The sequence below is a fragment of the Emys orbicularis genome, chromosome 14 (genome assembly GCF_028017835.1).
Source record: "Emys orbicularis isolate rEmyOrb1 chromosome 14, rEmyOrb1.hap1, whole genome shotgun sequence".
NCBI lineage: Eukaryota > Metazoa > Chordata > Testudines > Emydidae > Emys > Emys orbicularis.
In genome coordinates, this window is record NC_088696.1 from 20956254 (window position 1) to 20972391 (window position 16138).

Below are 16138 nucleotides of genomic sequence, written 5' to 3' on the forward strand. Positions count from 1 at the left end.
AATAAAACAATGTAAAATTTTAAGAGTCTTCAAGTCCACTCAGTCCTACCTCTTGTTCATCCAATCGCTCAGACAAACAAGTCTGATTACATTTGCAAGAGCTAATGCTGCCTGCTTCTTGTTTACAATATCACCTGAAAGTGAGAACAGGTGTTCTCATGACACTGTTGTAGCTAGCATCGCAAGATATTTACGTGCCAGATACGCTAAAGATTCATATGTCCCTTCATGCTTCAACCACCATTCTAGGGGACGTGCATCCATGCTGATGAAGGGTTCTGCTCGATAATAATCCAAAGCAGTGCAGACTGACACATGTTCATTTTCATTATCTGAGTCAGATGCCACCAGCAGAAGGCTGATTTTCTTTTTTGGTGGTTCAAGTTCTGTAGTTTCCGCATCAGAGTGTTGCTCTTTTAAGACTTCTGAAAGCATGCCCCACACCTCATCCCTCTCAGATTTTGAAAGGCACTTCAGATTCTTAAACCTTGGGTCGAGTGCTGTAGCTATTTTTAGAAATCTCACATTGGTACCTTCTTTGCGTTTGTCAAATCTGCAGTGAAAGGGTTCTTAAAATGAAAAACGTGCCGAGTCATCATCTGAGACTGCTATAACATGAAATGTATGGCAAAATGCGGGTAAAACAGAGCAGGGGACATACAATTCTCCCCCAAGGAGTAAAGTCACAAATTTAATTAACACTTTTTTTTTTAACGAGTGTCGTCAGCATGGAAGCATGTCCTCTGGAATAGTGCCCAAAGCATGAAGGGGCATACGAACGTTTAGCATATCTGACACATAAATACCTTGCAATGCCGGCTATAAAAGTGCCATACGAACACCTGTTCTCACTTTCTGGTGACATTGTAAACAAGAAGAGGGAAGCGTTATCTCCTGTAAATGTAAACAAGCTTGTTTGTCTTAGCGATTGGCAGAGTAAGAAGTAGGACTGAGTGGACTTGTGGGATCTAAGGATTTAATTGTTTTTGAGTGCAGTTGCGTAAAAAATCTGCATTTGTAAGTTACACTTTCAAGACAAAGATTGCACAACAGTACTTGTATGAGGTGAATTGAAAAATACTATTTATCGTTTTTACAGTGCAAATATTTGTAATAAATAATATACACCGATTTAAATTACAACAGAATATATATGAAAATGTAGAAAAACATCCAAAATATTTAGTAAATTTAAATTGGTATTCTCTTGTTTAACTGTGTGGTTAAAACTGCAATTAATTGCGATTAATTTTTTTGAGTTAATCGTGTGAGTTAACCGCAATTAATTGACAGCCCTAGTAAATATCTTGAAATACTGTTTGATTTAATGTCACTGCTGGTTATTTGTGTTGGGGGAAGCTGATCGTATTTTTAAAATTATGTTAAGGGTGTCTAGTGCTCTGGATAGGCATTTCCTCCCCCATGTGTCATATCTAAATAAATAAAACAGAACACTGAACAAAAGTTAGAAAATAGGAAAAAAGTGAATATTACATACAACTGAAAGTGCAAGGGGAATTTAGGCTAGAACAGGGGTGGCCAACCTGTGGCTCTGGAGCCACATGTGGCCCTTCAGAAGTTAATATGCAGCTCCTTGTATAGGCACTGACTTTGGGGCTGGAGCTACAGGCGCCAACTTTCCAATGTGCCGGGGGGGGGGGTGCTCACTGCTCAACTTCTGGCTCTGCCACAAGCCCTGCCCCCACTCCACCCCTTCCCGCCTCCTCCCCTGAGCCTGCAGTGCCCTTGCCTCTCCCCCCTCCCCAGAGCCTCCTGCACACCACGAAACAGCTGACCAGGAGGTGTGGGGAGGGAGGTGCGGGAAGGGAGGGGGAGGCACTGATCAGCAGGGCTGCCGGTGGGTGGGAGGCGCTGGGAGTGGGGTGGGGGAGCTGATGGGGGGCTACTGACATAACTGTGGCTCTTTGGCAATATACATTGGTAAATTCTGGTTCCTTCTCAGGCTCAGGTTGGCCACCCCTGGGCTAGCAGAAATAAGTTTCAGTTAGGGTAACTTTAAAGTCATAAATAATAATGAAAGACCTTATCTGTAGCGCGTAGCCCCTACAAAGCATAGCTGTAGAAATTTTCAGCAATCCATCTACAGATTTTGTACTATTAAAATCTCAAATTAAACACTGAATGTACACATTTTTGCATATATTCTGAAGTTTTCTTCTGTTACCATTTCAGAAATAAACTTCCCTTGTTATCTTTTCTACATCCTACTATGGTAAAACTATAGAATGTTTTCCTATTTTTGATCAAATAAAATAGATACATGTGCGCACATAACTTGTCAATGTAATGCAAACTGCCACTAAATATAAATTAAAGAATCCCACTAAACAACTTCAACTTGGAAGAACAGCATAATCTCTGGGTTTTTACCTGTTGCACATTTCCATATATGGAAGCTTCTTCCATAGCTGTTATCACAATGTAAGGATCATTCATGAACTCTTTTGTTAAATGTTCTAGATGTTTACTCCAATGACTTCCAACAGCAACAATTTGATGTGGTGCCGATTCCCGCTCTTCAACAGTAATTGTTTTCTTGTAATACTCTAATATAGTAAGTATCTATAAAACAGGAGTATGAATTTCTTTTTGGCAAATTTTCTTTTGTTCCGTTCTATGACCAGAAAAAGTCAGTGGAAGTAGCATTGATCCAGCAAGAAAGCAAAAGAATTGCTATTCATATATAAGCACCCATACACCTCTTCCCTGTTAGATACTTCCAAAGCAAGAAGGGCTATTTTTTATAGTACAAATACTGGGTCAAGCAGCATCTTGAAACAGAGGGGAAAGTGGATATTTAGTATGTGAGAAGAGAGTAAAAAGACAAAATATTACCAGTGAATAATTCTGCCTGGTAATAAGTCCCTCTTCTCTCAGCCTATGAACAGGAATAGGGCTTGTTTACACAACGTCCACACTAGAGGGATGTAAATTCTAGTGCGCAACTAGCATGTCCTGCATTAACTGTCCCATGTGGACCCTGCTGGCATACACAAAAAGTTTCCTAGTGTGTGTTGAGACTACATTAGCACTCACTAGGGGGGACTTTTAGTGTACACCAGCAGGGTCCACATGGAACAGTTAGTTTGCAACACGCTAGCGAGCACTCGAATTTACACTCCTCTGGTGCAGACTAATGCACTGTGTACACAAGCCCATAATCAATACAGGTAGCTTACTGTTTGCTACATCTGTTAAGTGGAAGGCTTACTTTAGTGAGCCACTTGGAGAATCTTGTTAGAAAAAAGGCATCCTTTGATATTACAGGATAAACTATTACTAACACACAAAAATCTGTGGGGAGAGATGAATCTACTCTTTGCAAGTCTCTAGTGCACATGTATTAGCCTGTGAAATTCATAAAGCTAAGAGACCTCTGTAGTTGGATAACACCTTACAAACTTTTGGCTGCAGACAACCAGCCTGCTCACATACCTATAGATTACAGTTTAAGTCAAATGGCATTGAAAGTTTTAGGGCCTGTTTTATCTTTGTTGCATCCGTCCAAAAATACAACTGCACTTTCTAAAAACTCTCATATGAATCAGGACAAAAGCAGGTGCTTATTTAATATCCAATGAATGGAAAAAAATTTCTAAGAGAAAACGTACTCCATTCAGGGCACAATATAGGAAGAACAAGGATTGACTAAAATACTAACAAGTATGCATGCTTAAAAATGTCTAATTTACCGGGGTGGGTGGGGGGTGATACTAGTGTTTAAGAACAGGTTGTTACTGAAAATTTAAAAATTACAATTCTACATGGAAAACTTATGCTAATTTGTACCGGTAACAAAAGTAGGTAACTCAAAGATTAAAGAAAAACATTTCTCTCCAATTTATTTGTACATCTGAAAGCTCTTTATAGATAGCCAGCTTCAACATTTCCCCTCAAGTTTATATGGGTCTTTCACAATGAAAAAAGGCAGAGAAAAACATCTTTAAAATGCAAGTGTCATGAAAGTTGGCAAGGGGTTCAGAGACGTGAAATTATTCCAAATTCATCTGATGAAACTGATTAGACTTCAAGTTGGTGTCCCTTTAAAATTTAAGCAATACTTCTCCCAAGGACTCAAAAGAATAGCTTATCCAAACTTAAGACAAATCCCACTGAAGAAGCAACTGTCAATAAAAGGTCTGCTTCAAAAAGGACAAAAATGATAGCTTCAAAAATGGGAAAGAACCAGTGTGGCTCTGCTAAACAGCCTATCCTTGAGACACCTTCTAAAACCCTGTTAATAAAAAAGCTATTATTTATTGAAGAAAAATCTTCATGTTATCTCCCCTGGACCACCAGATACCACTGTTGCTAAACACTAAGTATCTACACCATGGTAGGAATCTGGGTCTCCGATGGTCTCCAGAAGAAGTTATAAAGAGCTGTCCAGGGCAGCATCTCATAGGGTCCTCCTTAGATGAAGAACAAAAAAAGACTATAAGAGGGTTCCTTCAGAGAAAGCTACTGAGAAGAGGATGACCCTGACAGAAGGAACTATTGGCGTCTGGGGAACGTGGAGGCCAGGACAGAGTGGCAAGTGACACTCCAGAAGGATCTGAAAAACCCAAAGACATGGGTCAGCAAACATAGAAGTTCTAGTAGGGAGATAGTTAATAGTGGACAAGTACAAGTAATTAGCAAGGTGGAGGGAGCCACCCGGAGGCTAGACAAGAGAGTGCATATGCAATATCACAGTGGTGAAGTAAGGTGAGCTTCTGGCATGCTGCTACCACAGGAAAACAACCCGCACAGGAGACAAAACAGGCCAGTGCTGAACCAACCTGGAATTTGAGACAGGGAAAAAGCATGTCCATATAATTCAGTGCTTTTTTAGGGAGCAGGGACAGCTTGGGACCCTTCACTTTCACTTGACTAACTTTGACATTTAAACTGGTGCAGAGACATTCCAATGCAATTCACTATATGGAACACTTATAATGCTACAGTGTAAAAAATAGGTGAAATACCCCAAGTGTTACCACTCCCAATTTCCATCAAGACCATGATGCCTTGAGTAGAAAAAAATGCTTCTGAGTAGCCAAGGTTTGTCAACATTTTATTAGAATAATAAAGATACTCGGGGAAAAAGTCTATCCTCCACTCTGGCAGTACAGAACAATAATGTAGCCCTGGTGACATCTCAGAATCAGGAAAATACAAGGGTGGCATACCTTTTTTCCCCACCACATATTGTGGCAATATCTTTTTTTAGATGAGGTATCGAATACTGCACACAATATTCTGAGGCCATACCGGGCATTATAAACTTTTAATATTCTCCATCCACTTCCCTATGGATCTAACACTTTCTTTGCTTTCTTCAACTACATTCAATTGACTGAGCTGTCCACAATGATGCCCAAGTTAGTCAACTGCCAGCAGTGGCAGTTTGAATAGAAAATGAGGAAAAGTTCATGTCCAACAGACAGTACTTCAGAAGACCAGAAAGTTCTAACATGTCACACATTAAGATCCCAACCAAAAGTGGAAATTATGTGATGGTATTTTTAAAGGACATAAACTTATGAAGTCTATAAATATATGGAACAATTTTAATAGTAGGCAAAGGCAATCCCAATTGTCTTTGATACATAGAACCCACTAAGGATACCTTGCTTGCACATCTGTAATTAGGTACCAAAAAAATCTATGTGCAGAAAACTCAAGAATTGGCTAAGATGCGCTTAAAGCTATTTTCTTTCTTGAATCTCTCTACCATCTTTCTGTCACAGAGACCTTTTAAAGATACACTGCCTTCCACTTCCATTGAAAACTTCTGACTAAAGAAGCCTCAGTCACCACAGGACCTAAGCAGGGAAATGACCTCCTGGCCTTATAGCACTTTCTGGTAACCTATCCTTAAAGAGAGATTAGCATCTGGGTACTACGAGAACTCCATAATTCCCTCAATACAAAGATAGGAAGACAGGCTCATACCCTGCAAGAGTCTCTTTCTGGGGATCCTGCTTTGTTGAGCAAGAACAATGTCCAATATTGCCAGTTCCAAAGAAAAACTTTAAGGTTAAGTCCGCTCATAGGAAGTTAAAAAGGCTCCTCTGCCTGGAAAACACTTCCCCTCCAATAAAGAGCTGGAGAAAAAAAAACATGCACATTGACAGGGTATAAGGGCCTGTTTCTAGGAAATAATTAAGCTAGAAGACTCTTGAGGTTTGCACCGTTCAGTTCTTGATAGCTAGCTAGCCTTTGTCTACCCTTAGCCGACAGAAGAGGGGACTCATACTTTTTTGGAGGATACTGGAGTGGGAGAAAGTTGAGAGGTATAAGACGCAACAATTAAGTCCCCTGAAACTGGAATTCTGAAAGGGAGTAGAAGACAGGGACTCTTCTACATGTCTTTCAAAAGGCAAAAACATGTTTAGGTTTCCTAACCGAGATTTTGGACCGCCTTAATTCGGTATGTGGTAACGTCTGATTGAACTCATTTCTGCCTTGTATGCTATGAAGACTGAGGGGCCCGCCAGTCATAATCCAAAGAAAAGACCTCAATGGAACAATTACTGGAGAGAGGTCCTTGTAGCAGGAATGAAAGTAGTCTACTTAAGAAGATGACATCATGCTAGTCCCATAAATTAGGTATTTCCTTTTCTACTCTTCAGAGTCAGTAGCCACCACACTGAAAAAGCAGCTGATCTTTGGAGGAGTGGAGGGTCTCCCATAACTCTTCTGAGAGTAGTGAGGAACAGCAAGAATAAGGTGGAAGGGAAAGAGAAGGGAGAGAGGTGTGGGGAGAAACCCACATAAGCGTTTGCTTTATCTGAAAAAGAAACCCATTGTTCAAAATTGGTGGAGATTTAGCAGCAAAAGCAGTTTGGGTTTTGTTTCTTTGTTTTAAACCACGTAATATGTCTTCACATCCAGGGGCTGTTTTTTTTAAATTCATGCCACACTTAGGCATTACATCATGGGCTATAATTTTTCTTTTTATACAAATTTCATATTTATACACTGTCCTCAACCCCTTTAAAGGCTTTTAAGTTATATATTACTGAAGTAGTGTATTATCTGAATGTATACCATACTCACTTGTTTGCTAGCTTCAGAGAACAAGTTATCAACCTCATCAAAAACAAGATGACAAAGTCTAAGAAAGAATAAGCTATGGTGTTCAAGCAGTCTCAAAAGGCTGTGTGGTGTAGTTACAATCACTTCACCTATATTTTAGAAGAAAAGAGTTAACATTCATCTTTGATTTGTAATGTTTTCTATTTTCAAAAATACTATATTAATACAATTAAAACATTACTATAATCATAACATTGGGGCATTTTGTTTGAGATTAATAGCAATTATTAATCTTTTCAAACCATTTTTATATAGTCCATAGTCTCAATCTTTGGCTCCTGGTCTGGCAGGACAAAATGGCTGAAAAATTATCCTAAAGAATCCTGCCCCCTGTTGAAGGGCAATTCTTGGGTGATGTAAAGCCACAATAGGTGACCTTATGCCACCCACTCCCTCTCCCCACCTCAGGTGCATGTCAGGAATGGAGTGATGGGAGGGATGTGGTGGGAATACAACAACCAAAGTAACTAAGAGCAGTATGCCAGGAAAAAGAGTTATTTACAAATACCTGAGCTGTTAGCGTTGAGACATGGATGCAGACACGTATTCCACTTAAGTGTGTCCAGTGAATCAAAGCCAGGGAACTTTACTTAGCAGTACCCATCAAAGCAATGCTCATGCCCCCTGGCCTGAGTAGCCCCTCCATGACTATATACAGGGGGTGGTGCCCCGACCCTCCTCACTACCTTCACATTGGAACCCAAGGCTGGAAATTCTGATGCAGAAGGGAGAAAGGTTGGGTTGTGAAATACACATCTGCACCCACATCTCAAAAAACAGTACCAGTAAGTAACTGTTTTTTCCTCTAAGTGGTTGCAGATGTGTATTCCACTCAGGTGAAACACAAGCAGTAGTGATAGAAAGTGGGGCTCAGAGTCTATTTGAACAATATCTGCAGAACTGACTTCCCCAGATTTGCATCCAACCTAGATGCCATGGTCATCACATAATGTTTGGCAAACATATACATGGAAGATTATGTAGCAGCCCTGCAAATGTCCAAAATTGAAATATTGCTGAAGAAAGCTATCAATGTTGCTTGAGCCCTTGTGGAATGAGCCCATAAAGTCTGTGGGGGAGTGGTTTGAGCCACTTCATAAGCCATGGTAACGCAGAAAGTAATCCATCTGGAAATCATGTCAGACACCGTCTGACCTTTCATCCGATCCTCGTAAGAGACCAAAAGCCAAGGTAAGAAACTAAATGATATAGTTCTTTCCAGACAGAACACCAAGCACCCTCTCACATCCAACATATGAAGCTGCTGTTCAACTGCATTCAAGTGTGGCTTAGGAAAGAATACAGGTAATAACTTGGTTAAGGTGAAACTGCAAAAGTACTTTGGACGAAAACTTCAGATGTGGCCTCAAGGTCACTTTGCCTCTGAAGAACTGCGTACATGGCGGCCCTGCCAGAAGTGCTTACATTTTGCTAACTTGGAGAAGTCGTGTTGCCTTCAGGCTAAGAAGGCTGTTTAAAATACTGCTTTGAGCAGGGACGGACGTGTTCTTGTTGCAGACGCCCATAATGATATATTTTTACTGCTGGATGTGATATATTTTTACTAAGGATGTGACATGGCCCTGGAATCCTTAAAAGAACGTAATGTTTCATCTGTCTTTTCCGAAAACAAAGATCGCCTGTCAAATGGCAAGTCCTCTATGGTCAGTTGCACATGCAGAGCAATGCCCGAGTTCTACAGTCAAGAAGCCCTCCTCATTGTCTTAGTTGAGGCCATAACCCTGGATGAGGTGTCAGCCACAGCAAACATTGACTGCAGTGATGTTTTCCCCACAAAACAGCCCTCTGCCACAAAAGCCTTGAACTTTTCCCTGCCATCTTAAGGTAATTTATCTCTAAACTGAGACAATGCATTCCAATTTACAAAGTCATATTCAGACAAAAATGCCTGCTGATTAGCAAAATGCCTTGCTCCCCATTAAGTCAATTTTTTTTAGCCTCTTTCTCTTTAGGCATAGACATATCTGCCTGATAAATCTGCTCACTAGTCACAGTCACCACAAGCAAATTGGAGCTGGGTGAGAGTAGAAACACTCAAAATCTTGCCTGGGGATGTAGTAACATTTGTCAGTATGTTTTGGTGTAGGTGGCACAGACACTGGCATGTGCCACAGGGACTCTGCTAGTTCCAAGAGTCTCATTTTCCAGGAAGGCTAACTTTCCAAGGGCTGAAGGCTGCAGAATGTTCAGCAACTTACGGGTGCGCTCTTGGACAAGCTCAGCTTGGATACACAAAGCTGCCAATATCTCCTTTGAAGGTCCTGATAAGCATTAGTCTTCCAGAATCAGGAAGGATGAGTCCAGGGCTGTGGAGTCATCTGGCGAGGAGGATGACAGAGGTGGTGGAACAAGAACCTCATCCTCAAGCAAAAGTTGTTCCTCTTACAGCGTTGGAAATTCAGGAAGGACAATATTGGCTTGAACCTCCTGTCTTGAACTACTCAAGATAGTTAAGTCCAAAGCAGACTGTGAAGAGTTACAAAGGGATCTCACAAAACTGGGTGACTGGGCAACAAAATGGCACATGAAATTCAATGTTGATAAATGCAAAGTAATGCACATTGGAAAACATAATCCCAACTATACATATAAAATGATGGGATCTAAATTAGCTGTTACCATTCAAAAAAGATCTTGGGAGTCACTTTAGATAGTTCTCTGAAAACACCCACTTAATGTGCAGCAGAGTCCAAAAAAAAAAAAAAAAAAAAAAACAGAATATTGGGAATCATTAAGAAAGGGATAAATAATAAATCAGAAAATACCATATTGCCTCTATATAAATCCATGGTACACCCACATCTTGAATACTGCGTGCAGATGTGGTCGCCCCATCTCAAAAAAACATTGGAATTGGAAAAAGTTGAGAAAAGGGAAACAAAAATTATTAGGGGTATGGAACGGCTTCCGTATGAGGAAAGATTAATAAGACTGGGACTTTTCAGCTTGGAAAAGACGACTAAGGGGGGATATGATCGAGGTCTATAAAATCATGACTGGTGTGAAGAAGGTAAATAAGGAAGTGTTATTTACTCCTCATAACACAAGAATTAGGGGTCATTAAATGAAATTAACAGGAAGCAGGTTTAAAACAAACAAAAAGGAAGTATTTTTTCACACAATGCAGTGTCCAGGGGTCAGCTCCCCCCACCCAATCTCCTTCTCTCCCTGCCCCCTGGCCACGTGGAGCCGGCCAGTGCGAGGCAGCTGCTGATCTGGCTGGTGCTATGGAGCAGGCAGCCACAGCGTTCCCTCGTCTCCTGCTGCTGCTGGTGCCTGGAGTTGAAGCTGCTCCTCAGCTCCCAGCCCCTTTTGCTCCCACAGAGGCAGCCAGTAAGAGCTGCCCAGGTGTGGGGACCCGGCTCTGTAGCTGGCAGAGCCCTCTGGGAATCGGAACGGCAGGGGAGCCCTCCAGGCACACAGCCCCCAATATCCCACTCCTTACACCCTGACCTACCCCCTTGCCCTCACACAGCCCTAGACACCCCTCTCTCTGCATCCTGAGCTACCCCTCTGTCTGCACACAGCCCGTAGCTACCCCCTCCCTGCACCCTAAGCTGTTTTCAAACTTTTTGAGCTGAGTCCCCTCTGAGTTATAATTTTTGGTTTGTACCCCCCCCCCCCCTACCCAGACAGGCTGGGTGGCCTGCTGAGGTGAGTCAGGGAGTGGAGGTGGCACTCCCTCCTTGGACCCCGCCATGTGAAGCTGGCTTTAGCCCCGCTGGCCCCTGCCCCCACCCCAAAAATAGAAGTCAAACTACATCTATGCCCAAAGTCCCTGCCACAATGCCACTCCCACCCACGCTGGGCCCTGGAGTTTTTATAGCATGTGGGGGAGGGGCTCAGAAAGAAAAAGATTGAGAACCCCAGTCTAGAATACGACTGAGATCTTTAAAAACATGCAACGGTCCATGGATGCAAAGGCAGCCAATATGGAAATGAGTACTGTACCAGAGGCCAATAAGCACCAAGCCAATCTCTCTTAGCTTCTGATCAATCTTGGTACCACTGACAGTCCTTCATAGGAGGTCTAGAGGATCTGCAAGACCAAATCCTGGAAGGAGACAAAGAAGCAACAGCTGATCCCAAGCTGGACTATGAAGAACGCCCCAAATAGCCTACCGTTAACAGAGGGACCAAATCTGCTGGGGCTACCAAATGTCGCGACTCTGTTTGAGATCCAGTGATGCATCAAGGCAATACTGTAGCCAGCGCAATCACTGACTGGAAACCCAAAGCTGTAGCAACAGCTGGTAGCGGAAGATGACTGATGCTGGAGTCACAGCAGGTACCAAGGAGGGGGTTGGTGCTGGATCAGGAATCAGTCCTGCAGATGTCGAGATCTTGGTTAGTGAAGTTGTGGGCACTGAAGATGGTATCAGTACTGAAGAGGGATGTCTCAGTGCCAATGATGGGACCAGGTTCACCTCTCTAGCAAGTCTCCCTGAAGCAACCACCCAGGGTACGTCAGGACTATCGGAGTACCATTCCAGAAGAGGATTCCTGAATCAGTGAAGTGTCCGAGACGGAAAGACAGAGTAAGTCAGCTGCTGCCTGGTAGACCAACGGGGTTGAGACTATTGGTGCTGAAAGTGACATTGGTTCTGGATTCAAAGGCCATTCAGCAGACAGCACAGGAGTTGACAATACGGTGCAGGTCTGGTTTTGCCTCAGTATTGGAGACCAAGCAGACAACGCTGCTCTATCTGAGACACCAGGCAAAAGATGGCAGTGTCCCACACTCCTCCTGAGGAAGAGGAGTAAGAGTCTCTTTGAGCCCTAGAATGGGCCCAACTAGTGTTATGAGTTTTCGTTCTTGAAGGATCAGAGGAAGGGGACCACTCTCTTCTTTCCCAAGGAGAAGAGTCTGAATCTGGCAGCCTATTTGAGGTACACACCAGCTATGGAGACTCATGGGCCTGGCAATCCACACAAGGCCCTGACGGCAAAACTGGCCTCACAGCCTGCTCCATGAGGTGTTATTTTAAACACAAGCTCTGGGTGATCTGAGTCCTTTTCTTAATGGAGCGACAAATGGAGCACTTTTCTTTATATGCCCCTCTCCTACACACAACCACCACCACGCTGGCTCTTTGGAATAGCCACCCCACACAAAGGACAGTGCTGAAACCCTGGTGAGGGCTTAGCAAAAAAACCCTGCAACGAACAGGATAATTCCTAAAGTAAATACTAGCCACTAACTACAAGGGTAGTGCTAACTATTTACAGACAATTTCATTGTTGTCTCTCAGAAACTGTGAGGTAAAAATTAACTGCAAGGGGTTTGGGCTGGAGCCACCCTTATATATATTCCTGGGAGGGGACTACGAGGGCCAGAGCACCACCCCTATGTGTACTGCTAAGCAAAGGTCTCTAGCTTCAATGAGCTGAGTGCACACACAACAGAGTGGAGTACACATCTGCAACCACTTGAAGAGGAACTATTTCTGTCCCGAGCAGCCCTAGGATAGGAGGGAGGTAAGAAGATGACTTACGGTCATATGCCCCTCTCTTTCACTAAGCAGAGATGTGGATCCAGCCAACATATAAAACCAAACATACACCACTTCTACAAATTATCACCACATTATGTAGACTAAACAGTAGTCTCTGCTTAGGAAAGTCTCACAATTTGGAAAATAGGAATGAAGTGAACAGTTGTAGCTGCATAGCTGTAGTTCTATATCTGGCTCTAGTCAATCTAGTTTTTAAAAAAAAACCCAACAACATTTATGGGGGGGAAAAAATCACAGTTGTATTACACTAGAGTCTAGAGACGGGCTGAGATTTGCAAATAATTAGTAAGTAAACCTAACATTCAAATCTATTATAATGATCACTCAACAAAACTGATAGTTATGCAAACATTTATGATATAAAGAATACTCAGACTGAACACACAAGCCTACCACCAGTTGAAAAACAAAAAGGTGGTCTCAATCAAGCCCTGAATTCACTCATCAGGGATTTCAGATCGCATGCATGATACAAGAGAGCAGAAAGCCTAAACAGGCCATTTAAAAAAACCCGTTTCAAAGTTTGTTTCCTCTCTGTTATTCTCCATTCTAGCAAAAAAGCCACCAGCATTTTTTTAAATTCAACCCTCAACAAAAAGCCAAAAAAAAAAAAATCTAACTAAATCTGAATGCAAACAACAATGAATAAAGGGATAGGTAGTAAAGTGGGTACTTCTACAGCTAGAGATATTGGTTCAAAGTGACAATGGTCATAAGTATGAGTTTAGGGGTGCACATCTGCAACTAGCGCCTTCACACCTTCTTCCATGCTGTCCCTAATGCATAGACTGCCCTATTCATATCCATCTGCACACCTACTGCCCTTTCCAGCCTTCAAATCCTTAAAACATACTTCCGTTGTAATACCCAATGCAAATTGTCTAACATTAGTAATTAGGGCAGGTAGCCTGTTCATGATTCAGCAACAGCTCTTGCCCATTTTATGTTGAAAAAAATTTGAAGCCCCAGCATGAAGCCTGGTAAATAATCATCTCATTTTTTTCCATCAGTGGACATCTTTATGCCTCACAAAACAACAAAACTGATAATCTCTAATCAAAACTGAGAGATATAGGACTAATGTCCCAATTCAGCAAGATACTTAAACCACCTGCCTACGATTCTGAAACACATGAAGTAGTGCCATACACTTTAATGAGGTCTTAAACAACAGAGGTGTTATAGGTAAGGACTTAGACGCACTGGCAGAGCAGCATGAGGATTTTTCACTGCACCAGTATTAAGCTCTACCAAGTGTCGCTAGTCCATCACTTTCATGGAATTCCAAAGCCACACATGCTTTGTCAAAAATTATTGTCATTACTGTCATTTAAAATCACAGCCTTACATAACATGAAGCGTAAAAACACACTGCAAATTTAAGCTAACCCCTATCACTTCACAGCATAAATAAGCAGTAAAAAATTCTTACATCCTCGTTGAAGTTTCACATTTTTGGCTTCTTCTTTATTCAGTCCTAATAATATCAACATTGGATGAAGTGGTCTGGAGCATCTGCCATATTTTTCCAATAATTCAAAAACAAGTTGTGCTTTCCTCCACCCAGGACATATGATTAATGCTATTGGCTGTATACACACACACACAACAAAAGAGAAATTATTTCACACAATTTCCCAGTTTAGGACTAGAAAAGTTTAGAATGCTAGAGGATTTAAGATCAGGAGTAAGTCTTGTAAGGCAAGAATAAACTTTGCAATATGAGTGATTTTTCTAAAATTGTAAATTAAGCTTTTCAGTACAGTAGGTTCTCTCAAATTGTTACATGCAGATAGTATAGGTCCCAGAGGAATGGAGGATTAGAGGAAAGGCTAACTAGAGCAGAACAGGAAGCACAATTCCATAGAATAAGCAACAAGCAATAGATATGCATGGTCAAGTCATGGTTACTTGACTACTGTACTATACACATTATAGCTCAGATTTTCAAATGGGCCAAAATGCATCCTTCATTTCTACAAACACAAACTTCTGTGCAAACACTTAAGAAATGCTATCCCCTGTACGTGTACATAATATTTAGATATTAAAAAACCCTTATCCCCCCGTGTGCATGCAGGTGATAGGGCTTGAATTGTGTGTGCGCGTTTCCATGTACCCAACTTTTTGGAAGTTTGGCCCTAAATGACCAATCACCATGCAGAATCAGGAACTCAGTTTTCAGTGATTAGTGAATGTGGGAAAGAACTTCCAACTGGTTGCCTTGCTAAGCTATTCTACTAACACCTAGCCTGTGTCGGCCAAAGATGTGTCCAGAGCCCAAGAATAGTGGGCTCCAGGCAATGGCTTTGTTCCACATACGGGTCCATACTGACATGGCGATAAATGTGGTTAGTTCAGATCCCAGCTTCTGTGCTTCAAAGGCCCAAATAAGGCACAGACTTTTTGAAAGGCTGAATTCAGGACGTACAAAACTCAACAACTCTAGCAAACTTCTACTGTAGCACTGTGAGCTTCAGATCAAGAGGTTCTGCCACCCATCCAATCATATCTTGAACGTTCAGAAAGTCCTCATGTGAAAAGGTAGAAGACAACCCCACATTAGCACCAGGCAAGGAGAAAGAAGAGATCCCAGCTGGTTCTCGCTCCCCTTTATTCCCCGTGATATTTTTATATAGATTTCCTATCAGATGAAAAGAAAGCGATGGAGGACTAACCCTTCTTGTGAGGGTCCACAACCACACAGTTCATTCAGAAAGTCACTCCCTCTGAAGTCTTCATAGAAAATCTCCATATAGAAGAGCTACCCACAGATGGTTTCTTTCCATCTCTTCCCCATCTACGTTTTACATATAAGCTATTTAATTCCTAAACAGTGAGTACCAGACCCAGTGAGGCTCCATAATAGTGTCTCCAATTCTGCCACCATTACAAAGTTTGGCCCTTTTCATATTAATGAAGTGGCATAACAGAAATACATCTTTTCTTCTGCACAGTCACAGTACATCTCAGAGAACCAACATTACCTATCTAAATACTGCAATGCAGAACCTTTCAGTAATCATAAAAACCTTTCTTGAAGGATCGCAAAGTGCTCTATATAAAATATCCAAAGTACAGACAGACAGCATTTATAATCTACCACTGAAATTCAGCTACCTTTAGAGTGAAATCTAGGAGCATTTAACAGCATATAGCAACAGTTACACAACAGGTAAGCACAGGGAAAGAAAGAAAGTTACTTACTTTGTGCAGTAACTGGAATTCTTTGAGAGGTGTTCCCTATGGATGCGCCACTTTAGGTGCGCATAACCAAAGGTGCATGGAGCGCATGCAAACCTGATATGGAGCACCCACAGGGACACTACTTCAAAGAAGAATATCTTATCCAATGAAACTGCAGGGAAAATTTAGATACTTAAAATATTTTATCCAACTAGGAATATCACCAGGATATTAGGGTTATCACCTTTTTACTTACCGTATATACTCAATCATAAGCCAGTTCGTTTATAAGCCGACTCCCCCTCCCCAAG

General features: G+C 41.8%; 1 protein-coding gene across 1 annotated transcript in view; it reads right to left on the minus strand.

Moving 5' to 3' along the window:
* TDRD12 (tudor domain containing 12) overlaps positions 1 to 16138 on the minus strand; it is a 136657-nt gene that overhangs the window by 90682 nt on the left and 29837 nt on the right. Inside the window, exons 13-15 of the mRNA XM_065416815.1 lie at positions 14074 to 14230; positions 7066 to 7193; positions 2392 to 2583 (exon numbers count right to left, since the gene is read on the minus strand). Coding sequence (XP_065272887.1) covers positions 2392 to 2583; positions 7066 to 7193; positions 14074 to 14230 — 477 coding nt within the window. The remainder of the gene's footprint in view (positions 1 to 2391; positions 2584 to 7065; positions 7194 to 14073; positions 14231 to 16138) is intronic.